Consider the following 26,750-nt stretch of genomic DNA (forward strand, 5'->3'; position numbering starts at 1 on the left):
CTTACTCTCCACAGGCATCTAGCCAGTCAGATTCAGAGCCAGAAAAGACTTCGTCTTGTAACCTGCTTCTGCCGCCTCCTTCACTGTCTCCAGGAATGAGCAGTGAAGTTTTGCAGCGTTCCAGCAACCAATACCTGGAAGAGCTGGATAAGGAAGATGAGTTCGGATACAGCTGGAGTAAGTTTGCTTCTTGAGAGAACCTTTCACAATTGTTTACATCTTCATATACTAAGTGAAGGTCATCTTCCTTTTTTTTTATCTTGCATGAATAACTTGTGGAAACAACATTATTTTTTGCTATGTACATTTTGTTGTATGAATTCAGATTCTGTCTTTTGCATAATGGACAAGCATATTAAGCTCTATTCTCTGGTTGTCTTTTCCATTATAGTCCAAGTGAGATAATTGCTGCTATTAGAAAACATCTTAAAAACACAAATATGTGTGGGAGTTGTGTGTGTGTGTGTGTGTGTGTGTGTGTACACACACACAGAGAGAGAGGCAGACTGTATAGAGCAGTGAGGGAGAGATTTTCTACTCTTCCATTCTGATAAATTGAAGTGCCTGGAGGCATTTTCTTCTAGTTAGATAATTTTATTGGAAAAGAACCATAGATTCCTATTTGAATTGTTTCAGTCTGTGTGAGATTATGGGTTTATGACAACGACTGCTGAATTTCCAAAGTTTGTGTTCTTCTTAAGTTTTCGGAGATAAATTCTTCCCTTGCCACCCAATTTCTCTCTCCTTATGACTAGGAAAGATCAGTCAGCGGTATGGGCATCTGTCTGGAGATCTGCACATGATAGAGTTGGAGAAAGGGAAGACTGGCTTAGGACTCAGCCTAGCTGGGAACAAAGACCGGTCCAAGATGAGCGTTTTTGTAGTGGGAATTGATCCAAATGGAGCAGCTGGAAAAGATGGCAGACTGCAGATTGCAGACGAGTTACTGGAAGTAAGTGTCTAGTAATTATACTTAAAATGAAACATGCTGACTCTAAGGACGGGGGGTGGGGTGGGGACATTCGATTATTGGTGCAAAATGCAGCCTTTAATTAACAGCACATTCTTTTAATCAGTATTGCCTTTCTTTACAATCATACTGGCTTCCCGTTATAAATTTTATGTTTGTGGTCAGGATTGTTTTCCAACTATAATAGTCCTGAAGAAGTAAATAGATGCTGTGAAACAGGAGAAGTACGTACCTTTGCTATGGTTTTGAGAGAAAGAAAGCCATGATTTAATGAAACAGCAAGACTGTGGTCCTGTTCCACTTAATTGGGAGTAAGCCTCTTTGAGCTCAATGGGATTTATATATAGGGTTGTACTGCTAATATGTTGTCATTCATCCTGAAGCTTTCCCCTTAGGTTTTTAGTTATGTCTGGTTGTCTGACGTCTCACTCCATTTCTCCTTTCATGGTCTCCAAAGTTATACCAGGACTAATGTCACAGAAGTAGCCAACATCATCTCAGATTTCATAGTCTCAGATGAAGGAAGATACACAATTCATTTTATCATTCATTGGACTACTCTTTGGGTTGATAGAAGAAAATGGAAGCTTTTGAAGTATTCAGTACTCAGCACTAGGTCCTATAGGATGTTTAGTGCTGAATGTTAGAATATAACAGGATTAGAATAGAAAAAGAGGTGGACTAAGATATAGTACATTTAATCTAGAGTTTATCCAACCCACCATTTTGTTTCCATCAGTGGCCAGTCTGATTACTCTTATAGCTCACAAACAGGGTATCAACATGGAAGCTACCCCCTCTACAATTTGTCTGCCACCAGTACTGTATATTCAGAGGTAGAGTGAGCACGAGACTTTATTTAGCTACCTTGGCTAATGCTGATTGAGCTAGCCTCCACAATTCTGTTTAACCCTTATTTAAAAACTAGGTAGGCCAATGGTTCTCACACGTATTGTAGTAAATAAATACTGCAGGTTAACTATGTAGGTGTGGGTGTGTTTATTTATGAAATATATATATATATTTTAAAGCAAAAGATTTATGCATATCTCTTTCTGCCCCATAAATTGGGAGACACACCCTAGCCAGATAGCTCATGACAGTAGTTGAAAGGCACAACAAAAAAATAACATCTAAAATAAAGTAAATAACAAGATTAAAAATAACTGGTAGGAAAACAAGTGTTCAGGAGCCAGCAGTGTCATTCAGTTTGTACAACAAAACCGCAGTGAAATGATACTATTTTAACTATATATATTTTAACTATTTATCAAAATGTCGGGGGCGGGGGAGTGGGGCACAGTCCATGGGCAACAACTGAAAAGGCCTCATCCTGTGTATCCAACAGCTATTGTTTGAACAGAAGCGATACATGGAGCAGCAGCACTCCAATACACATCAGTGGATTTTTCAGAAGACATTCTTTTAAATATCACAGTACCAAGCCATTTAGGGCTCTCAGGGTAATCATCACCAATGCTTAGAATTGGGCTCAGAAATGGTCTAGGAGCTTGGACAAATAGGGGGGTCACATATTCTAAACAATGGGCGCTAGTCAGTATAGACAGGCAGGAACATGTCATAACCAACTGAAGCTTCCAAATATTCTTCAAAGGTAGCCCCATGTAGAGTATGTTGCACTAAACTTCAGTGTGACCAAGGCATGTGTGAACATGGTCACATCTCCCTTTTCCAGGAACAGGTGTGATTGGTGCACTTGTAAAAGCTGTGAAAAGTGTTTCTGGCCTCATATTGAGGATTTAAGCACACTGTTTAGACACAGTATGCAATAGCAGAACAATCCCATGTATGTTTAATCAGAAGCAAATCCTTACTCTGTTCAATGGGGACTTCAGTGCACTCCAGGGACTGCATAAAATACCTTTTATTTTCATTTCCATGCTCATTTACAAAATGACCTGGTTGGAGTGGGCTGATTTACCTTTACTTGCTTGTATAAACCTGCTGTCTTCATGCCTTTTTTTCCATTTGACAAACAGTGAGTCACGAGGTGATCAATCACTAGTGGAAATTGATAATGATGTTCCCAAAGTCAGCCAGCCCACTGCAACCTAATGAAGGACGATTTCAGCTAGTCGAGAGCCAAATACAAACCAGCAGCTGTTTTATATATTACAAAAAGGAGATAACAATTGCAGTATAGAGATACAGGATTAGTGCATTGCAACCATAATGGTTGAATAGCAGTTTTAATAACAATAGTGACAAAGAAATCAAGTTTGCTTTTGTCTGTGGAACAAAGCTGGTATTCATAATTAAAGTAAGTATCCATCCCATTCTGATTTATCTAGATAAATGGACAAGTTCTCTATGGAAAGACTCATCAGAATGCATCTTCAATAATAAAATGTGCACCTTCTAAAGTAAAAATCATATTTATCAGGTAAGCAACCTCTAATGTTTGTATTTATTTTTAACATTTTGTAATATCTAAATGCATATTCAACAGTATCTTTCCCCATATAATTCAACTTTTGAAGCATTGCTAAAAGCTTCCCTGAATGATATATATGCTTTTCAGGATTTACCACTATTGTGGGTATGTCCTTCAAAAAGCAAAAAGCAAATGCTTTAGGTGTCAAAAGTATTGTAGAGTTCGATTTGAAAACTTTCTGCTCCTTATATTATAGAAACAAAGATGCTGTCCAACAGATGGCCGTTTGTCCTGGGAAATCAACAGAGACTTCACCTTCTGCTTCTGGGCTACTTCAGTATGAAGAGGTACAATTTGTATTTCATATTTATTTTCATGTGATAGAATTAATAATGGCAGGGATGGGAAAAATGAGATACTCTTCAGTATGTTGTAAATAGCTTCTAAACAAGAGGGATCAAGGTAGATTTTAGCAAGACTTGTTTTAACAGAGGTACTTTAATATAAATCTGAAATTGGGGGTGGGGAGGGAAGTTTGCGTTAAACAAAATGTTGTTGCACAGAGCACTGCTGCTTCCAGAATATCCTGCTCCATTGCCCCTCCCACCCTGGCTTTTCATTTTTGTCCCTAGTAGCCAGTTAAGAGCTTGTTGAACAATGAACATGCCCAGTGGCTTCTTCCCCCCTCCCTCAAATACCTTATATCCTATGTGGACAGTGACATTTTGGCTCCATAAGGGCTGGCACACAGAGAAATGAGATTGCCATTAGTACAGGTGACCCCCAATTTGCGTGGGGATTGTGTTTTGGGTCATCGTGTGCAACGACGAAGCACACATAAACCCATTCTGCCCTGCCCCTTTCCCCTGCCACGTCCAGCTTGCCGCAATGCACGTGCGCATGAAGGGATGCGGGTGGCGCTGTGGTCTAAACCACTGAGCCTCTTGGGCTTGCCAGTCAGAAGGTTGGCATTTCAAATCCCTGCAACAGAGTGAGCTCCCGTTGCTCTGTCCCAGCTCCTGCCAACCTAGCAGTTCAAAAGCACGCCAGTGCCAATAGATAAATAGGTACCACTGCAGCGGGAAGGTAAACGGTGATTTCATGTGCTTTGGTTTCCATCACGGTGTTCTGTTGTGCCAGAAGCAGTTTAGTCCTGCTGGCCACATGACCTGGAAAGCTGTCTGTGGACAAACGCTGGCTCCCTTGGCCTGAAAGTGAGATGAGCTTCACAACCCCATAGTCGCCTTTGACTGGACTTAACAGTCCGGGGGTCCTTTACCTTACCTTTACCTTTTTTGACATGTGCATGGTCACATGTCAATTGGATGTGCGTAAATTGGTTGTTGCCGGGATATCATTAGATGTATTGGTTCCGTGACCTCTATAACGAACATGGCATGTTATGTTTTTCTGTATTGATAAATTTTGATACAATATTTTTCTTTCTTTCAGGGTGAAGTGAATGATCCAAGCTCTATTTTTCCTATAGATTTGAGTTTATATAAGAATATTAAAAATGTGGAATTGCCTAAAGTGAGTAGATGCTGATGCAAATGGCCCCAAACAGAATTCTGTCTGTAATTTCTTTAGTCTGAAGGGGAAGGGACCATTTCCTACTCTGAATGAACAAATTTCTCTAATGGTCTCAGTTTTCAATCTTATAATCAACACTCAGTTTCATTCTCAAGATTCACGTGTTTTCCCATTTTATATTGGATCGCATGGGGTTATCTGTGTGGTCATTATGCTGGTGCATAGTCTTAGACTTCCCAAAATCCAGCAATGTGTTTGGCTTCATTCAAAACATAACTAAACCATGAAAATGAGTTGTAGCAGGCCTCGGGCTCACACTCTCACTCTCTCTTTCATCAGTCCTCTGGTGTGGAGGAATTTTTTTTTTACTTTAATTTTAGATTAACCACATATTGCTTTATTGTCTAGATTTAGAAAAGCTGTGGGAAATGATAACTAGGATTTGTTAAAACAACCTAGCTTCAGCCCCTTGTTTCAACTAACTATAATTAAGATTAACCACAGTTTATTGTGTGGAACTCAGTGCTCAAGGCTAGTTCTTGTAATACTAAACACTCTTTTTTTGTTTTGTACAAATGGGGCCTTTCTCTATACCTGTACTTATCTGCAATGAATATATTTTTAACTGAATTGCTTTATGAAGTGCATACTCTTATGCTAAGCATGGATTTACCTAGGAACATTATTCTCTCTCTCTGTGTGTGTGTGTGTGTGTGTGTGTGTGTGTGTGTTGTGAACTGCGGGTATAAAGTGGTATACAAATGTGTGTGTGTTTTAAAAAGGAACAAATACAGTCATACCTTTTGTTACGTTTGGTTCAGGTTACGTTCTTTCAGGATACGTCCCGCGGCTTACTTATGGTTACTTCCAGGTTTCGCCGCTCGCGCATGCGCATATGCTCAAAATGATGTCACACGCATGTGCAGAAGCGGCAAATCGCAGATGCGCAGATGCAGGTTGCATTCTGCTCATGTTGCAAACGGGGCTCTGGAACGGATCCGATTTGCAACCAGAGGTACAGTGGTGCTCCGCAAGACGAATGCCTCGCAAGACGGAGAACTCGCTAGATGAAAGAGTTTTCCGTTTTGGAGGTGCTTCGCAAAACGAATTTCCTATGGGCTTGCTTCGCAAGACAAAAATGTCTTGCGAGTTCCTGCGTTTTTTCCCCCCTTCCCCCCCCCTTTTCCTAAGCCGCTAAGCCGCTTATCCGCTAAGCCGATAAGCTGCTAAAAGCCGCTAAGCCGCTAATAGCGCTAATCCGCTAAGCCGTCAATGGGCTTGCTTTGCAAGACGAAAAAACCGCTAGACGAAGAGACTCGCGGAACGGATTCTTTTCGTCTTGCGAGGCACCACTGTACCACTGTAATCAAACAAATTACAAGCATACAAAAAAATCCCTATTTATTCAAGAGCCAATACTCAAGAGCAACAAATGTCTAAACCATATAGATGCACATGGTCTCTCTGAATATGTTCCATAATTCTGTCCTTTCTGCATTAATCTCTGCTTTAATGCCACCACCAGTCAGTCTCTCTGTCTCACTTTTTTAATGTGTATTTTCTGAAATAAGTATTTAATATGCACCTTGCAACATTTAAACTGCCAGGGACGGTGCCACAAGTTTCAGAGGAGCGAACTTGTTTTGATCAATGCATTCGAGTGGTGCAGATCGTTTGGGCCATCTTTTAAAGAAATTAATGAAGATAGCACTCCTCAAGCATTCATACTTAAGACAGCTTTGATTGACATTCATCTATACCTCTGGGTGTCCCTTTGTATTTCTTAGGATCAAGGAGGCATAGGTATTGCCATTGGTGAAGAAGACACATTTAACGGTGTGGTTATTCAGAGCTTAACAGAGCATGGTGCAGCAGGAAAGGTAAGGCTTTTAAATTGTGACCCATTCAGAGAATAAGGTAATAAGTGAATAGATGGGAAAACCTTCTGCCCCTCCCCCCATCCCATCCCAGTGTTGCTATTTTTATTTCAGGATGGCCGAATTAAAGTTGGAGATCAGATTCTGGCAGTGGACGATGAAGTTGTTGTGGGGTATCCTATAGAAAAGGTACTTGAGCAATTCCTTACAGCATGCGACTTACTGACGCCTGTTCTATACAACCATTTAAGGGCATAAAAATACAGATAACAGGATTCTGTTTAGGCATTTGGTCAGGGTGCTACGGCACCAGGGATGCTCTGTCTGTTTCAGGAGGGTTGCTAAATCTTTTCTCTTTCTTCTCATTCTTTCCTGTCACACTTCTGAACCCAAAATAGCACTTTATGTTGGGTTTTTTGGGAAGCTGAAGTGGCTTGTGGGGCATATTATTTCGCTGTGAGGATATTTAAATGTTTTTAATCCTGTTTTGTTGTTTGCTGCCCTGGGGTCCTTTGTTAGGAAGGGCAGAATAAACATATACCATATTTTTCGCTCCATAGGACACACTTTCCCCCTTTTAAAAACTAAGGGGGAAAGTCTGTGCGTCCTATGGAACGAATGCAGGGGGTGAGGCAGGCAGGAAAAGCCCCCAAGAGCTGCACACAAGCTTTGCGCAGCTCTTGCGGGCCTTTCCCCAGGAGGGAGAAGGGACAGTCAGTCCCTTCTCCCTCCTCGTAGAAAAGCCCTCAGGAGCCGCGCGCTCCTTAAAGGGTGCGTGGCTCCTGTGGGCTTTTGCAGGAGGTGGGGGAATTGCCATAGCTGTGCGCAGCCTCTCCAGCTGGGAGAGGCTGTGCAAGGCTAAAGAGGAAGCCAAGGCAGCGAGCGGGATGGATTGAACTCGCCGCCTTGGCTTCTTTAGCCACGCTTCTTTAGCCTCACTGGAGAAGTTTAGCTCCCGGCTGGAGAGGTTGCGTGGCTATGGCAGAAGCCAAGACAGCCAGAGGGATGGATCCCGCTTGCTGTCTTGGCTTCTTTGCCCTTTGGGGCTGGGGAAGAAACCAAGGGCTTCCCCCCAGGCTTCCCCGAGCAGCCTGTCCACTGCTTTTTGGGGTTGGGGGGGGATAATTCCCCCCTTGATTTCCCCCTCTAAAAGCTAGGTGCGTCTTGTGGTCCGGTGCATCCTATAGAGTGAAAAATACGGTATATATAATAATAAATGGAGCACTGATGGTTGCATGTGTATTTAGCCTATTAACTGCAGTTCTTGTGATCAGCTCTTTGGAGGGGAAGGGCAGAGCAGGGATTCCAGCTCCCTTTTTAAAGCAGCTGAATTTATTATTTCATTATTATTTATTAAATTTCTACACTGCCTTTCACCTGAGGATCACAGGGCATTTTAAAATATAAAAAACCCCTCAAGTTATGTGTTGAAAGAAGCGGTGTCTACCATGACTTTAATAAAATATATGGGGGGAGGCAGCACCCCACATAATCAGTTAGAAGATGTGGCACATGCACCATTTGGATGGCAATGTCCATTGACTTTGGGGGCCCCTGGCCCCCTCAGATTTGGGGGGGAGCCAACAGGACCTCAGTCCCCGGGACTTGACTCCTATGCATGCTTTTGGAAATCTGTTACAATATGCCTGCTATACGATTTTCTGTACTCTAGAATGATAAAAAAAATCATGTATCTATATTGGCTTGTTACATGAAAGTTTGCTCTTTTTTACTGTTCAAGTTTATCAGTTTGCTGAAGACATCAAAGCCCACTGTGAAACTCACAATCAATTCAGCTGAAGAGGAGAGTCAGACAGCTGCTCAGCCACAAACACCGACTTACAGTGCTACTTCGGGTGAGAGAACTAATATCCAACAATCAGCCGTTGTTTCACCTTCTGAATCACCAGAACCAGAGTCGGTTAAAAGTAAGAATCTTCTAGTTACCCCAAGTCTTGGAAAAGAATTCAGTGACATTCATTCGTAGAACTAAGCCATTGTCTGTTTTAGCCATGGTTTTGTTCACCAAACCACGAGACAAATGTGCAGAGAAGACTAGAAACCACAGCTTATTTATTTCTCCAAAGCTTGGTTTGTTTTCAAGCTGCTGTTTCCTTGGGCCTCTTTCCCTTAGTGAGTGTCTAGGGTGGGATGGCCAAATAAAGGATGTCTAAGCAAAGCTATTACATTTAGATAAAATAACAAACCATTGTTAAAACAAGCTATGGTTCATAAGCCCAGGAACAAGGCTTTCTGCATGGAGGCTTGTCAGAAACCATCTTTATTTTTATGCAGCAGGCAAAAACTTGCCTTTTTACCCAGGCTTTGGGGCCTTAATATGAGTTACTCTAAGTACTCCATTAGTGTGGCAGATACTGTAAGACCTGTCTTTTGTCTGTATAAATGTGTTTTTTTAATTGGCTTTGTTGTAATTGATTTTAATGTTTATATATTGCTGTAAGTCGCTTTGTGACATTATTATTATTAGGGAACCTGCATACCTGTGATTTTGCCTAGCAAGCCAAAGGCACTTATAAATTATTAGTTTTCTTCCAAGTAGGGAAGTTTACTTATCATCAGCTGGATGTAACTCTGTGATTTTAGTGCCCTTCACTTCACCAGTTTATGGCATGAGTCCAAGCTGGTTGAATGAGCAGGCATGACTAGATCACTGCAGAAATCCAATTTAAGTAGTCTATTAAGGAATAGGAAAATAAGAGAAAAATCATAGGTTGCATTTTTTAAAACAAAACAAAAGCATACACTAGCTGACCCTTGGCCAAAGCAGTTGAATAAAGTAATTAAAGACCCTACAAACAAAATATGATGTGCCCTCAGCCAAAGTGGGAGTGGCAGACATCCCACATGGAAAAAGTTGAAAACAACATCTAAAACCATCCCATTTTATAGTTTTTTCAACATTGATGCATCCAGCCAAATGTGTGTGTGAGAAGAGATGGTTTCTCTCAGATAAGTTGTAAACATAACTTTGTATTTCTGAGAGATTTCAGACTTTGCAGGAGAGAAAGAAGCATGCAAGAATTCAGGTGGCATCTCTGTTTCTTGGGGCCAGAGCTCATCACAGGTTTTCTTATGTGCATTGAGGCGAACCGTATATGTGGGCATTTGTTGGGGGTGGGAGAATGGACAATAAAAGCCTTCTTCACCTTAATGAATAAAAGGATTAGGTCCATAGTAGACAAGGATTTTTAAGGAGGAGAGCAGCTATAGCTATAACTAGTCGGTTTTCTGTTTCTAGACACAAGCAGGTCCTCAACTCCAGCCACATTGATATCTGACCCAGCTACATGCCCAATCATCCCGGGTTGTGAAACGACAATCGATATCTCCAAGGGACGCACCGGTCTTGGCTTGAGCATAGTAGGAGGAGCCGATACTTTGCTGGTTTGTAACGAATGCCTTTCATAACCCCAAACTAAAGAAGGAAAATGCTTCTTTCTTTGACATACCATACTTTTCTGTGTATGACTAGGGTTTTGTCTATAAAAATCATACTAAAAATTGGGGCTCGTTTTATACACAGATAGTGAAAAGGGGGAACGTGGGGTTGGTTGCTGCCGAGAGCCAGAGATTGTTAGTGTGTTATTGGAAGTCTGGTGGTTGAGTGAATTTCGGCAATCTCCTCCGAAAAAGCTCTGCAAGTATGGGCAATCCTCCCCAAAAGAGTTTAGCAACTCTGGGCAATCTCCCCCTCTCCCATTTTCTTAATTTGGAGCCCCAAAAATAGGGGGTATCTTATAAAAGAGGGCGTTATACACAGAAAAATACAGTATACAATGCGACTCAAATAAATGGATGGGAACAATTGATCTCTAAGTTGGGGGATAAAATTTATGTCCATAATTGCACTAGGCAGGGGTGTCCCCCCGCAATTCTGTTTGTTTGAGTGTGTGTGTGTGTATTGGAGCATTATTTTTAGCATCCGTACAAGTGTTACAAAGTTTTTAAATGTATTTGTTGCCACTTGCCACATAAAATACATTTTAAATAATGGGTTTCATCCTTATTATGTTTTATAAGCATTTTAACATTTTTTCTGAAGTGTGAAATGTTGCTGTTCTAATCTGTAGTGCTCCCGAAGAAGGGTGCTTTGAAATGTATTACCGTATTTTTCGTCCCATAGGATGCTCCGTCCCATAGGACACACCTAGTTTTTTGGGGGGGAAATAAAGGAATTCCCCCCCCCTTTATTTCCCCCAAAAAACCTGGTCAGGGAAACTGAACCAGGTCGAGGAACAGTGGGATGGCGGCGCTGCGCCTCCTTGCCGTCCCCCGAGCTTGTGGGGCTGGCCGATGTCTGTCCGGCGGGCGGGGCGCTCTGCTTCAGGGCGCCCCGAGCACCGAGCGGCAGGCTGCTATCCGCAGCATAGGGTGCCCTGCGGGAACTCCCACAGGGCTCCCCACGCTGCAGATGTCTATCCGGCGTGCAGGGCGCTCTGCTTCAGGGTGCCCTTCGCGCCGGGCAGCAGGCTGCTATTCGCAGTGTGGGGAGCCCTGCGGGGAACTCCCGCAGGGCTCCAACATGCTGCAGATGTCTGTCCGGCGGGCGGGACACTCTGCTTCCAGGCGCTCCTCGCGCCGGGCGGCAGGCTGCTATCCGCAGCCTAGACAGCCCTGCGGGACCTCCCGCAGGGCTGCCTAGGCTGCGGATGTGTTCCTGAAGCCTGGAGAGCGAGAGGGGTCGGTGCGCACCGACCCCTCTCACTCTCCAAGCTTCAGCAAAAGCCTGCATTCACTCCATAGGACACACCCAGATTTCCCCTTCATTTTTGGAGGGGAAAAAGTGCGTCCTATAGGGCGAAAAATACGGTATGTAAATGCAATCTTTATTTCCGTGCACCATTGAAATTTCACTCATTCACTCTCTCACACACAAACATTGGTGCTTTCCCTCTTTTTGTTTTTCTTGACCACACACTTTCATCAGGACAGCAAATGAAAACTTATTTAAATACAATTTTTACTTTTGTACCAGAATTATTCTAGGCACCACTATTCATGTGTATTACTTTGTGTATGTGTGTGTGTGCGTTTTCAATTTTACAATTACTAACAAAAAAAGACCTCCCCCCAAAAAAAGACAGAATACAAACAATGTATCCCTTTGGACTCCCCCCCCCCTTTTGTGGTACCTTTTGTTATTGTTTTCCTTCTGCATCTTCTCATTAATTCCAATTATTATAAAACCTTAATCAGTCCATAATTCAATTTTTTTACTACAAGATTTCTGTCAAACCTCCTAAAGTGTGTAGTCCTTTACAATAATTTTTCAGATACATTACGTACTTTCTCCCATTCCTTAGTAAAATTTGATTCATCTGTATTCCTTTGAGATCTCCACAAAACCCCCTTTTATTCTTTTCTTAGGCTCAAAATAGTTGAACTGAATGATGAACGAAAAGGTCTAGCAAGTTTTATATTTTGCTTTTAAATCCACAGGGCGCAATTATTATCCATGAGGTGTATGAAGAAGGAGCAGCGTCCAAAGATGGAAGGCTCTGGGCTGGTGATCAAATCTTGGAGGTATAACATTGTGCAACGTACAAGCCATCCTTACATTGCATACTTCTGAAAGTGGGAGTGGCGGCGGGGGGGGGGGCAAGGAGAAAGGCAGAGTAGAGGGGGCCTATATGCTTCTGACATCTGCTGTACAATTGAATCCCAGGTGAACGGAATCAACCTAAGGAACGCAACGCACGATGAGGCCATAAACGTTCTCAGACAGACGCCTCAGAAAGTCCGCCTCACTGTCTACAGGGACGAAGCCCAGTATAAGGAAGAAGACATGTATGATGTGCTCAGTATAGAGCTACAGAAGAAGCCAGGCAAAGGCCTTGGATTAAGTATTGTTGGGAAGAGGTGGGTACATGAGGAGAGCCTCTGGAAGTCGGTTTGGTCTTTGTGTGCAGTGCCGGATTTACGTATAAGTTAAACAAGCTATAGCTTAGGACCCCACTCTCTTGGGGTCCCCAAAATAATTTAAAGCGGAAAAAAACCTGGATGTACATTTCCAAAATATAAGATAAATAACAAATAAAGTAAAACCTACATACAGCAAATCGAATCCCCGTGGCGGGGTGAGCTCCCATCGTTCGGTCCCAGCTCCTGCCCACCTAGCAGTTCGAAAGCACCCCTAAGTGCAAGTAGATAAATAGGTACCGCTTTATAGCGGGAAGGTAAACGGCGTTTCTGTGTGCTGCGTTGGTGCTGGCTCGCCAGAGCAGCTTCGTCACGCTGGCCACATGACCCGGAAGTGTCTGCGGAGAGCGCTGGCTCCCGGCCTCTTAAGTGAGATGAGCGCACAACCCTAGAGTCGGACATGACTGTCCCGTACGGGCAGGGGTACCTTTACCTTTACCTTACATACAGCAAAAGTGGTTTGTGTTGTGTAGGATCCTATTTGTTATGTGCAAAGGGCTTTAGATACCTATTAGGTCCATAAATTACCATATAGCATATATTCAACACAAAACAGCGACAATTTGTTGTTTACAAAGGAGAGCAGGACATTTAAAGAGCCCCATTACCGTCAGTAGCTTAGGGCCTCATCAAACCTAAATCCGGCCCTGTTTGTGTGCAAGCTAATGCAGAGACAACATTGCTGAGAGAAGGTAAAATAAGAATCGCCTCCCTTAGCATTTGAACCTAATGCCAAGGGAGGGAATTCTTATTTCACCTTCTCTCACTAATGTTGTTAGTGAGTGCAACTTTGACCTGGGAGATATAGTTCATCTTTCTTTCTTTCTTTCTTTCTTTCTTTCTTTCTTTCTTTCTTTCTTTCTTTCTTTCTGGAAATGTGAAATACCTTTATTTATTTATTTGGAAATGCATTATATTAAGGTTTATAGAGAAAAATACAAAGCTTAATATCTCTCCCCCCCCCCCTTGCTTTTTTCAAACGAACCAGTATCTAGATACAATAAAAACACAAAAGGCAGGGGGGAGAAATAGAGAAAGAAAAATAAATAAATAAATAGAAAGAGTAGGAAAGAGGTTAAAAGAGAAAGATAGAAAAATAAGATTCAGAAAATAAAGAACTTCTGATTATACATCTGTCCGCTATATAAATGCAATATTCACTTTGTCTAATCCAAGATAAGACCCAACAAAGATATCGTTTCAACGCACCTCTCACCTCTTGCTTAGCCATGCTGCAAGTCAGCTTCACTTCCTCATTTGTACAACTAAAATAAGAGCTGTCTACCCTTACTGCTTAGGGGTGAGGAAATGTTGTCCCCTTTGGGACTGCATCTGCTATTAAGTCTCTAAGCTTCCTTGTTTGACTAGATAGCAAACTTGCTCAGAAAAGGACAAGACAAAGAAGATCCTTTTCTTCAGCACCCCACAAGAACGAAGAAGCTATTGATAGATGCATTACTCCTAAGTCTCTTAACACAAATGTAACCACTGGAACATAACATTTTTACATGCACCAATCAGGTGATCTGGAAAGAAGAAAAACAGCTGCCTTGGCAAAGCACTTTTAGATAGCCTCGCACTCCCTGGCTCATACACATACACACACACACACACACAATTTTATTTGCCCTTCCTCTATTCAAACCATCGGTTCAAACCATCCTCAATAATCCCACTGCAAAAACCTCCGAACAACACCCTGGCCCTAGAGTCTGTTAAGCAGCTTCAGCTTTTGTAGTTGGAGTCAGTCAGAGCCATACCCTCCTTCCAGATTGGAAAAGGCCTCCAAGGCAGGGAGCAGGTCTTCCAGGACTCACAGGTTCTTGTTTGAGCCACCAGTTCCAACAATAAGGACTTCAAAGCACAGCATCACCTGATGTCATCGTGACATCAGATAATTGACAGGTAAACAACCCTTTCTACCTGTCAGACTTGGCCTGCCAGGGAATCTGGCCCACTAGTCCCCTCTGCTGACATACACGAACCATTCTTACTAAATTCAGCATGTTGTCATTCTTAGTTTCCACACTTTATGACTGCAGAAATAAATTCATATTTGGCGTAAGGAGCAATTGTGTCTACGGCATTGTTACCTTGGTCTCCCTTATTCACCAGGACACCATATTCTGCTGTAAGATCTGCATATGAGAATCCATCCTGTTAGGTTGTATGCATATATAAGAAAGTGCTGAAATCTCATGTTACCCACCAAAATACTTGTTTGATCATTGCTTTTAAAAGCTCGTTCTTAACCAGGTAACTATGTAATGAATACATTCATAAGTTCATAGTAAACCACCTTGGAAATGTCTTCTTGAAGGGCAATATATAATGTTTTAAATAAAGAAACCCAACAAAATATACTTCCATTATTTTTTTTTGCAGGAATGACACTGGAGTGTTTGTATCAGACATTGTCAAAGGAGGCATAGCAGATCTGGATGGGAGACTGATGCAGGGAGACCAGATATTAATGGTGAATGGGGAAGATGTTCGAAATGCTAACCAGGAAGCGGTGGCCGCTTTGTTAAAGGTAATGGCAGAATGATAGAGAAAAACATAACTGCATAAATGGATACTGGGTCCTCTCTTTTTCCAAAACGAGAATCGCAAACGGGAATAGTGCTGTTGCACTCCCATCTGGCTTGTGGACTTCCCATAGGTATCTGATGGGCCTCTTACCTGATGTAACAGGGACTTCCTCGTAGTTCTAGGGACAAGTCTTGTGCGGGGGGGGGGGGGGGGGCGGCGTTGGTGAGGAGAGGTTGCCACTGTGCACAAGGGCCTCCTGGCAGTGGAGTTGCTGCTACTTCTTGGAAGAGAGGGTGATGGGAAGGTTGGCACTACAACAGCACATTGGTAGGAGGGTATCAACCTCCCCACCACCATTCCTTTAAGTGTGAGTGACTCTGCTGCTGGGAGGCCACCCCTACTGATCATTCCCGGTCTCTTCTGTTATTTTCTTAAGGGATGCTAAGGTTGGCATTTTTTAACATTCCATATTTGTAAAGCAAATGAAAGGCCTAAGTTAAGCAGTTCCTTTTAGGTACGTTTGCACACCCACCCACCCACCCTGCTTTCATTGTTGCGTTCAGCACATACAGAACCGACAGACTGGGGATTAAAAGATATTCACTTGTTCCGGGGGATTAAAATATGCTGCTACTTCTGATTTAGCACTGCAGTGCATGGCCAGCAGTGGAAACAAAAGCTACTGTTTCTAAATGAAGTTCCTTTATCGTTCCTACTTGTCAAAGTCAGGATTATACGTTGTGCTTTGAAGCAACTTGCAAGCATCATGTTGCTGTGGCGTTTTCATAGATGGGGATGAAAAGGGGGGGGGGGAGCATTAGCACTGGGTTATGTGATACTCTGGGCAGAAAAGAAATGCTAGCTAGATGTTAGAAGGGCTAGGTTTAGCCACTTAACGTTGGGGTCACTGAAGACATCAATAGTGGATGTCCTTGCTGAGGGTTAAAGTAGGGACTAATGCAAACTTCTGTTGGACTTGGAATGTACAGAAGCAAAGCCTGGAATGGCTGAAGGTGGTTTTGCTTGGTTTTCCAAAACAGGTTTCAGGTCGCATTCCTTATTTGGTGAATACATCTTCATTCTCTGTGTATTTTGGAATTTATTCTTCTCACATGCCATTCGATGTTGCAGTTAGAGAAGAGCTTCTCCCACTTAAAGCACTCAAAGTATAATTTTGTTACCTTGTCCAAACAGCAATTTGTTAATGGGCATAGCTGGCTGTGAAATACAGCTGATGTACCATCATTATTATGCCATTGCTTCTGTAGGGACCTCCCTCTATGTCCTTGTTGAACCAACTGGCAGGCATGGACAATGTGCAATCTACATGCTCCTTTGTGATTTTAGACAAGGTTCATGCAATTTTCTCAGCACGGGTGTAATCACACAATGGACAACACTTACAGAAGGTTCAGCTAAGACTTGTGTGAAATGGCCCTTGATCTTCCTTTAACTAAGATATGCCTTGACATCATTATACTCTGGGTTAAGGAATCTGTGTCTTACAAATAATGCCTGCTCTCTAGTGCTCATTAGGTACAGTCAGACTAGAAGTTGGAAGAATAAAGGCAGGCCCATTCCATTCGGAGAGGAGAACGTCTCAGAGCAGCCAGGTTTGTAATTGCTTGCATTGGCTTCATTTGGAACCATCACAAGCATTGTTAAAATTATATAAGCAAATAAAAAGGAATTGATTTCGCAGTGGCAGTGATTTTTCTGTAGAGGCTGAACAGAGATGAATAAACTCCAAGTCAAGTACATAAAAGGCAGTTTTATGTACCCATAGCCATATTGGGTTTATTCTAGCTTTTTTTTTTTTTTTAACAGCTTAGATCCTCAAAGCTGCTGTGTAGCACAGCCCTGTTCCCAATGCTGTGTAAGACAAGGCACATCTACAAATGTACTGAAAACTAAGTTGGGATTTAACTGTATGATTTTTGCTGTCACAACTAAACATTTGGGGTATGATCTAGTCCCCCTCCCCTCCTTTCTGTCTCCTCCCATGTACTATGTTGTGCCTGAAGGGATGTTCTGGTGCTAACCCCTCTTCTCACTGTTAGCAGCTGTACTGCATCTGTAGGAGGGCTGTGCATGCCTGATTGGTTGCTCTGCACAGGGAACAGAATTGACCGTTGTCTTTCTCTCTGAGTAACTTGGTTACATCTCCATTCAAGATAGCTGCTGAGAAGTCTGATTTAGCAGGGAAAGAGAGTACAATATCTCACATATCTGGAGGGTTCTTTCACTCCAGAAAAGTGCTTCCTTCTACCGGTACACAGTATTTTTACGCCAAACAAGATACTCTGCCAAGCTCTTGCTCTGACTGCTCTAATATGCTGCATAGTTTGCCATTCATACTTGTACTTTCACTCCCATAGGGGGGACCATGTCCTTGAGCACAACTGGCAGACATGGTCCAAGTAAAATATTACTTACGAAATATGAGACAGTAGTTGTACTTGGATGATGAAATATCAGCTTAGTGAGCCAAGTTATGAACAAGCTACATGCAGCCACTTTGCTCCTTCCTCTGCAAGAAAGCCAGGAAACAAGTTAGCTATAGTTTCCTGTTGCATCCTCACTAGGAAACTGTGGTTAATGGCTTCCAAAGAAATCAGGATATTAAACAAACTTTAAACCTTGGTTTCATATCCTGGCTTGTATGAAGAGAGGAGTGACCTAGCTGAGTGTGGTTGCACGAAGCTTGTTGGTATTTTGGATTATTAAGCTGGACATCTGAACATGCCATTGTTGATGTGGAAAGAAAACTGGACTTAAGGGATTCTAGTAATTCTCAGTGGTGTAACTCTTTAAGGTCAGCGAGGGAAGCGGCAGCCTGTCATCATTCAGTTTCCCAGGTTCGGGATCCAACCCACCAGAAAGTTATGAAAGTACTCTGAAGAAGAATTCCTGTAAGTTTCAGCTGTTGCTGTTCAAATTCTGTAACTAATATCTTCTCAGTTATTTCTGTGCTGTTAGATACATGCTGTTCTCCCAGCAATCACATGGCATTTTGTGCTTTCATGCTCACGTGTATTGGTCATGTTCCAAAATTTAAAAAATATTTGTGTGTCGGCAGTCACACGTCAATTGGATGCTTCTAAAATGGTCGTTGGCTGTGTGCAGGAAATGTCGAGCTATGACTTGCCATTAGATCCCTTAATTGTGCTTGTGTCTGTGAAATCCAGTAGTTCCAATGGAAGAATAAGGAATTATTACTCACCTTTTAATAACAGTAGGAATTTCCATTAGAAGGCAGAACTTGAAAAATAAAGATAATCCATTTATATCAGATTATTTCCTAAGAATGTGGGATAATTTATATATAAGATAAAATTAACAAATTTGGCCAGTCAGAGAAGGTAGACAAAAAGAAAACCAATTGATTGAGAAATGGGGCATTTTCATACTGTATTGGAATTTGAAAGTATGGGATTCTATAAAGTGGTACCTCGGGTTAAGAGCTTAATTCGTTCCGGAGGTCTGTTCTTAACCTGAAACTGTTCTTAACCTGAAGCACCACTTTAGCTAATGGGGCCTCCTGCTGCCACCATGCCGCCGGAGCATGATTTCTGTTCTCATCCTGAAGCAAAGTTCTTAACCTGAGGTACTATTTCTTGGTTAGCAGAGTCTGTAACCTGAAGCATATGTAACCTGAAGCATATGTAACCCAAGGTACCATTGTATATCCATATGCATTACTGTGGGTAATTTAGTAATCCTCAGTATTGTTTCCATGGTATTTCTTTCCTTCTATTTATTTTGCCTCCATACAATTCAGATAACAGTTGATATTTCATTATTGTATGAAAATATAACAAATTATCTTATCAATTGAAAGTATACATATAAAAAGATTTTGTGCACTGGGGATGAAAGCGATATTCATGACAGAACCTCAGTGACTTCAGAAATAAACAAAACAAAACTCTCTTCTTGTTTATTGGCCATTGATTAAAATTTCCCTCTAGGAATGAAATGTTTAAGCCAGGGATGATGGGCAGATTTTGATCTACTTTGTTTTTGACTAGAACTACCAGATATACTAACCAGAGACTGTGATTAATTTTTTGCCCCCCCCCCAAGAGAGTGGGGCCCTAAGCTATAGCTTGTTTAGCTTATATGTAAATCCAGCACTGAGTAGATCCCAATCTTTCTTTTGCCCCCCCTAATTGAAACAATCAAGAACTAGCTTTTCTTGTGGCAGTATTCAACAGTATGGGAGTACTGCCACCTCTTTTTCTGTTGCCGGGGCAGCCATTTTTTTGCTGGTACCCACAACACTTTTATCAAGATACAAGTAGCAGCACTTCATTTTTTATTTTTATTTTACCCAAAAAAAGCACTGGTTATTTCTGTGGGGAAAAATCAAGCAAGTTCCCCATTGCCTCTGATGTAGCACATAACCCTGACTTTCCAGCAGCAACTTAATGACCAAACAAATGTCATGAAGGAAAGAGGGAGATGTGCTTAAGGAAAAATTTATAATTTTTGTTTGCTTTTAAGTAAACAAGCAAACCTAGAGACTAGCGCTACCAGGTTCCTTAAATTGCTTTGAAAACAATGTAAGCTTTAACAGTGATAAAAAAAAAAAATGTTCTGGAGTGCATGGAAAATAATGTTTCAAAGTGGAAAACACCAGTGATAACAGTGCTGTTTCCCTTTTTAACAGTAGCATCTGAAATACAAGGATTAAGAACAGTCGAAATAAAAAAGGTAAGTAGAACCTAGAAGCTGGTATAAAATTAAGGAGAATTGATTACTAACTTGAATAGATGCAGGATTGCATCATGCATCAATTTGGCTATTCTGCTTAATGGAAGATTTCGACTGCATTATATTTTATTAGTTTTGTGTTTTTTTCATCAGTAGACCTCTCACACATATTTTGAAGCTACATAACACAAATTCCCATTATTTATCCCAGGAAAGAAAGTTAGGTTTGGAGATTTGAAAATTGCTTCTCTGCCTGATTTTTGGGTGAACCTATCAGTAGTCTTATTTACTTAGGAATTGCAGAATCTGAATCTTCAGAATGTTTTGTATCTCTTCCTTTTACAAACATACCGCCATTTGCATTATGAATTTATATCGTGCTTTTGGTTGGAAACCAGAGAGCTCCTGCTGGCATTCTGAAAAGCTGAGGCATGCCCAGTGGGCAGGTTGGTTTTGTTGCTTTCCTACTTTAAAATAATCCCATATTACTAGCTGCCTTTGTAAGCACCTTCTGTTCCAGAAACAATTTGCCAAATGGCATGGAGATGGATGTGTTGTGGAAGAAGCACAAGCCCAAATCTCCCTTGATCATGCACATCTATTTACAAAGCTGTTCCTTATCCTCATCTTTGTCAGGAATCTTCAGATCATTTCAAAACACAAACACTGAGCTTCATAACAGGAAGAGAATAAAGTAGGTGCAAGAGCTGTGTTCAAATTCCACTTCCTGCGATGAACTTTTAAATAAAGGTTTTAAACTGCACAAAACAGCAAGGGGAATAAAACTAGACAAGCGATGCTCTCCAGTGTGGAAACTTTAACTGACAAGAATGCTTGCTTTGCAATGCAGTTGCTATGAAACATGCAGGAAGACGCAGCTGCTCAGATAATGTGGCCCCACGCCATCTGGGCCTTGAGATGCTGACGTTAAAATCCTTGAGCTGAACACAATGGCTAATAAAGCATCAAGTTGAGCTCCTACAGAAGATGTGGGATACAGTTGCAGCAGCGAAAATACCTCACAGAAAACAAGCCTATTAGACTGTGCAAAGTTGCAGCCATTAAATACTTAATGCTAAAGGCAGCATTAAACAAAGTGCAAGATTCACAGATTGCCGTGCTATTCCCCCTCAGCAGGCTCAGAGATTGGACGTTATATGTGCAAAGAAGCACTAGAGGGAGCTTGGTTTTCTTTATATAGCTGTTTCATTTTTACTTCCACATTTTAAAAAACCCACTGGTATTGCAGATAACGGTGAACTGATAAATGTGGGTATGTTTGTTTATACAGTGGTACCTCTGGTTGAGAACTTAATTTGTTCTGGAGGTCCGTTCTTAACCTGAAACTGTTCTTAACCTGAGGTACCACTTTAGCTAATGGGGCCTCCCGCTGCCGCCGCACCGCCGGCATGCAATTTCTGTTCCCATTCTGAGGTCAAGTTCTTAACCTGAAGTACTATTTCTGGGTTAGCAGAGTCTGTAACCTGAAGCATCTGTAACCTGAAGCGTCTGTAACCCGAGGTACCACTGTACAGTAGACTAGGGTTCATTGGATTGGTTACAAAGAATTAGGGCAGTAGGAATAGAACAAAGGTAACAATGAGATGCTAACTTGGCTGAATCAAGCCAATTCAAAGTGTTGGTGCTGATCTGTATACCTTAAGAGCATCTCCACGCCCATCGTTCGGCCCAGACACTGAGGTCCAGCTCCGAGGGCCTTTTGGTGGTTCCCCCACTGCGTTAAGTGGACTTACAGGGAATCTCGATAGTGGCGCCCACCCTGTGGGTCACCCTCCTGTCAGATGTCAAGGAAATAAACAACTACCTGCCTTTTAGAAGACATCTGAAGGCAGCCTTGTATAGGGGAGTTTTTAATCTGTTATCAAGATAACCAGGTGACAGCAAAAACTGCAAAAAAAGTAGGGACAATTCAGATATATTATTTGATCAACTTTCTAACATTGCTCAGGTCAAAAGAAAGCCTGTTGCTTCACATGTCTTAACTGTGGTTAAAAGATTATATATCAGTTCTGTCATTTGTATTGATGATACGTCTAGAACGTATTTCATATCTAAGCATTTAGCTTTATCCTCAGTATATTGTATTTTATTTTATTGCTATGGCTAGTGGCTGATGCAAGTAAAGTTTCTATGTCTTATGTCAAGCTGTTTGAAGCAGCCCAGAGTAGTTGGGACAACACAGTCAGATGGACAGAATAATAATAATAATAATAATAATAATAATAATAATAATAATAATAATAATGTGGGAGTTTAGATGGGAAGCCTTTGGCCGTAGATGGGGATGAAGGGAGTTGTAGCTCTGATTTTAGAACTTGCACAAAATGATTCGAGTGTTGAATAATAGCAGCTTTTCTTTCGTTGTTGTTGACTTTGTGTTACAGGGCCCTTCAGATTCCTTGGGAGTTAGTATTGCTGGTGGCGTCGGAAGCCCTCTTGGAGACGTTCCGATTTTTATAGCCATGATGCATCCTAATGGAGTTGCAGCTCAAACTCAGAAATTGAGGGTAAGAAAAGAGTAAAACAAAACCTTGAAAATGAAATGTTCTAACTTCAAGATAACAACTTCAGTGGTTGCTTTTCACCCTCAAATAGGTGTCTTGGGGGGTGGGGGTGTCTAGCAAATGGTGTGGCAAATTCCAGAAAGGCTGTAGACTCATTTCAAAGGAAGAAGGCAGGGTCTTTCCATTTCTTGGCCCGTTCCCACATTGAAACTACATCAGTTGCAGAGCACATTGAACATCTCAGAAAGGATGGTGTCGAATGCAGAAACCTGTGAACCCCTCCCACTTGGTTGGCTCAGAAATCTTAAGACACAGCATGGATGGATGAAAATTTCAAGCAGGGGTGCTTGATGGTGCAAGCAGAATGAAGGTGGATCCACCTCAGGTTGACTCCCCAACTTGATTCCGCCACACCCTCACAAGCAGGCTCCCCAACCCAATTTTGTTTACGCACACCAGCTGCTAGTATGTCATTTGTTTTCACAAGCACGGTTTTGACGGGCTGCATTCAGGGAAGTTGCTAGAGAAGGACTTTGGCCTCAGAAGTCTTTTGCATGGATGGGCATTTGTGCCGAAGCAGCAGTTTTTCATGGTGCAGACACTGAAATAGGCTCCCAAGGGAGGGAAGCACCTGTGGATGTAGTCTGTGAACCCACAAACACCTGGCTTGTGGCCAGATCGTACGTTATACTCTCTCTCTCTCTCTCTCTATATATATATATATATATTTGATTTTCAAAAATAAAGAAAAAAGAAAATAAACATACATCCAAAGATCATACAGAATTCACATATCAAGATTACTCTGAATCACCTGACTTCCCCCCCATCCCATCCATGGGTCCTCTTAATTCTGTTTTCAACTGAATATCAATACTTCTCCATATTTTTCATCTTCCTAAGTTATCTGTACTTTCTGTTATATTACAAGTTGTATTTAGAATCCTGCTCATGTTTTGACCTGTCTGCAATGATTTTGCATATGCATTATAAACATTTCCCATTCTTTTTAAAAATATCTTGTCCTCTTGGTTCCTGAGCTTCCCAGTTAATTTTGCCATTTCGGCATAGTCCATCAACTTGATTTGCCATTCTTCTTTGGTTGGGGTTGTCTCTTCCTTCCATCTCTGGGTGAGCAGCATCCAAGCGGCCATTGTAGCATACATGAACAATTTCCTCTGGTCTTTTGGGATCTCGGTACCTATAATTCCTAGTAAAAAAGCTTCTGTTTTTTTTAACAAAGGTTATTTTAAACATTTTTCCCCATTTCATTATATATCATTTCCCTTATATATTTTTTATTACATTACTATTCCACCACATGTTATACTCTTCATGAGTGACCTTTTTAAAGACCATCTTCCTTGCCTGCTTATAATTCCGGAGGCAGGAGCAAGTTCTCATTTATTTTTTATTTTTTATTTTTGCTATTATTCCTGCAATCAGCAAAGGCTGAAAAACCCTTGAAATATACACTTGTCCCTTGTTATCTTCAAAACCCTCACAATACAATGAAGCTTCCAGCATCGTCACAAAGGGAAGAAGGGAATCACTACTGAGAATTTTTCCATCTGTATTTGCAATGGACAGGAGAAGCTGATCACAAAATAAACCACCACCTGAGCAATACCTTATTTTTAATGGTACAGACATAAAGTGCTTTCCCGAGCTACAGTTCTGTGGCAAGCACTTGGCAATGCAGAATGTGTATTTGTGGTGATCTGTACTTAGGGAAGCAGTTTCAAACCTGCCTTGAAATGGGAAGGGGGTTGTTAAAAGTCCTCTTTGCCCAGTGACTTTCAAGAGGCCAACTTGATATCATTGACATCTGACTTCTCTTCCCCCACCCTTCCCTCTTTTATATTCCAGGTAGGGGATAGGATCGTTAGCATCTGTGGAACACCAACCGAAGGAATGACTCATTCTCAGGCTGTCAGCTTGTTAAAAAATGCTTCTGGCACTATTGAAATACAGGTAAAAAAAACCACAACAGAGACAAAAATAAAGATTGCCCGCAGAGCTATTCAGAACATTTATTCAAACTTTGTTTTCAAGGACAGAAATTATAGCCTTCAAGGGTCTGAGGAGAATTTAGCTTCCAGTGGCTGTAATTTAATATATTTTGTCCATGGAATGGTTTATCCATTTTGATGAACGGTTAGTAGCCACAATGTTTCATTGTTGTTGTTTTTCACACGGTTTGTAATCAACGTGTTTCCTGAAACAGCTTTGGGCTGCAATTATAGGCAATGCTATGCATAGGGGAGAACTGGAAGCATAACTGAAGGTGTTTAGCAGCTGATCGCATGGATGAACAGGCAAGCGATTCCCTGTTAAAGGGAATAGCTTTTTACCCAGTCCACTGTGCGAACTTCTGTTTGCCCAGTCCACTGTGTGGCTGGTAGCAGGAGGGGGAAAAAATCTAAACAGCTTTCAAAGCACAAATATTACTTTCTGAGCCATGGGAGCCCAGGTAGTTTCTTTATGTCACACATGCAAGCCATAATTGGATCTTCATGGGCATTCAAGATATCAGATGGTCCAAAAGCCATGGGTACACTTGGAAACTTGTCAGTTCTTTCCAAATTCAGGCCTGTTTGCTTTAGGACATTTCCACATAAAGCACAGGACATTAAGGGTCTCGGTGTGCATAGGTGTGAGCCTGCTGTGGTTAGATGTGCAACCTCTAAGCATCAGGCTCAGTTGAGATGCATTATTCCTCTTTGCAGCCACAGAAGCTGCACACAGCCCTTATAAGTTACCTTTGTGGCAGTTGCAAAGTTGCTTCCCAGCACTATTCTAGAAAAGTGTTTCAAACTTTTAAAAAAACACCTGATCGGTAAAAAAAAAAAAAAGGAGAGGGCACTGAAGAAATGTTAAACTTGCAAAGCACTTGAATAAATTTAACCTGTCTGAAGCATGCGGGTGGGACCAAATAGGAAATGAAAATCATGTTGGTAAGAGAAAAAGCCAAGCTTGCTCCAAAGGAAAACACAAGCACAAACTGACCCTCATGTTTTTAGGCAGTGTATCTGTGAGTCTTAACAGAGCAATTGCTCTGAGTTCTGAACATAGCTGTCAACTTTTCCCTTTTCTTGTGAGGAATCCTTGTGAGGAATAAGGGGATTTCCCTTTTAAAATGGGAACAGTTGCCAGATATGGTTCTGAGTGGAACAACAGGTGCAAATCTGTCTCTGAAACAAGCATGTATGAATTAAAGAAAACAATAATCGGAAACATATGGCGAAGTGTGTGTGGCTTCAGACACTATATAGTTCTCGGGGTGCATTTGGTAGAAAAACAATGAAGGACACAGAAACATTCAGTTGATGTTGCCCCATCTGTTTTAGTCCATTTCCTGCTACAAAATCTTGTGCATTCTCACAAGAGCAACCCTGTCCATATCCAAAGCAAGGCACCATTTGTCTGGCTTGGGAACCAGAAACAGTAATGTTGCTATTGTGTTTGTAAATCACCTAGGAAGTGCTTCATATTTCCATCTGCATCTTAAAAATGTCCTTGCAAGCACATACAAAAGCCTCAGATCCTGATCAACACCTGAAGTGGAGACTTGCACACTTCTCCCAGTGAAGTGCTCAAGCTCCTTGGGCTTCTCCCTCTGAGGAACATGCACAGGTCAATCCTTTGGATTTTGCAGGGAGGAGAAGCAAGTGAGAATATAAGAAGCACAACTCTCCCACCAATTCTGATGTCCTACGCTCTCTCGCCTGCCCATAACAACTGTGGGGCTTCTCTGCATGCCGTTTTCATGTGATAATCTGTGTACTCGTTTCATTTATATTTTAACTGAACCTGCAGGTCGTAGCTGGTGGAGATGTCAGTGTCATAACCAGCCAGCAGCAAGATCCACCAACATCTAGCCTTTCATTTGCTGGCCTAACAACAAACAGCATCTTTCAAGATGATTTGGGGTGAGTGGCTATGCTGAAACTGGTATCTTAACGGGGGGAGGGGGAATGGTCCCATCCATTGGCATATGTTCCCGTGACCAACCAGTCACCTCTTCATGTGACCTTTGGAGCAAAAAGATCTGCCCATCCTTGGTTCAGAGTGGCTGTTGCTGGACTTCACCTTTCCGCATCTTGCCTTACAGACCTCCACAGTATAAAACCATCACTCTGGATCGGGGACCTGATGGCTTGGGCTTCAGCATTGTAGGCGGGTATGGAAGTCCTCATGGAGATCTGCCAATTTATGTTAAGACTGTGTTTGCAAAGGTATGCGCCAAGATCAAATTTTTG

General features: G+C 41.8%; 1 protein-coding gene across 16 annotated transcripts in view; it reads left to right on the top strand.

Annotated features, from left to right (window-relative positions):
• Nucleotides 1-26,750, top strand: part of MPDZ (multiple PDZ domain crumbs cell polarity complex component) — a 109,017-nt gene that overhangs the window by 76,218 nt on the left and 6,049 nt on the right. For 10 of the 16 annotated variants that reach the window (XM_079959048.1, XM_079959058.1, XM_079959049.1 and 7 more), the window contains 19 exons: nucleotides 15-177; nucleotides 756-952; nucleotides 3,283-3,374; nucleotides 3,622-3,712; nucleotides 4,818-4,898; nucleotides 6,686-6,778; nucleotides 6,890-6,964; nucleotides 8,517-8,703; nucleotides 10,035-10,180; nucleotides 12,236-12,319; nucleotides 12,462-12,655; nucleotides 15,101-15,248; nucleotides 16,774-16,860; nucleotides 18,063-18,159; nucleotides 19,920-19,963; nucleotides 22,369-22,491; nucleotides 24,358-24,462; nucleotides 26,308-26,420; nucleotides 26,603-26,726. In XM_079959048.1, the coding sequence (XP_079815174.1) occupies nucleotides 15-177; nucleotides 756-952; nucleotides 3,283-3,374; nucleotides 3,622-3,712; nucleotides 4,818-4,898; nucleotides 6,686-6,778; nucleotides 6,890-6,964; nucleotides 8,517-8,703; nucleotides 10,035-10,180; nucleotides 12,236-12,319; nucleotides 12,462-12,655; nucleotides 15,101-15,248; nucleotides 16,774-16,860; nucleotides 18,063-18,159; nucleotides 19,920-19,963; nucleotides 22,369-22,491; nucleotides 24,358-24,462; nucleotides 26,308-26,420; nucleotides 26,603-26,726 (2,244 nt within the window). The remainder of the gene's footprint in view (nucleotides 1-14; nucleotides 178-755; nucleotides 953-3,282; nucleotides 3,375-3,621; nucleotides 3,713-4,817; nucleotides 4,899-6,685; nucleotides 6,779-6,889; nucleotides 6,965-8,516; nucleotides 8,704-10,034; nucleotides 10,181-12,235; nucleotides 12,320-12,461; nucleotides 12,656-15,100; nucleotides 15,249-16,773; nucleotides 16,861-18,062; nucleotides 18,160-19,919; nucleotides 19,964-22,368; nucleotides 22,492-24,357; nucleotides 24,463-26,307; nucleotides 26,421-26,602; nucleotides 26,727-26,750) is intronic. The other 6 variants (XM_079959056.1, XM_079959053.1, XM_079959061.1 and 3 more) reach the window with 4 other exon arrangements.

The sequence above is a fragment of the Podarcis cretensis genome (genome assembly GCF_951804945.1).
Source record: "Podarcis cretensis genome assembly, chromosome: 17".
Taxonomy (NCBI): domain Eukaryota; kingdom Metazoa; phylum Chordata; class Lepidosauria; order Squamata; family Lacertidae; genus Podarcis; species Podarcis cretensis.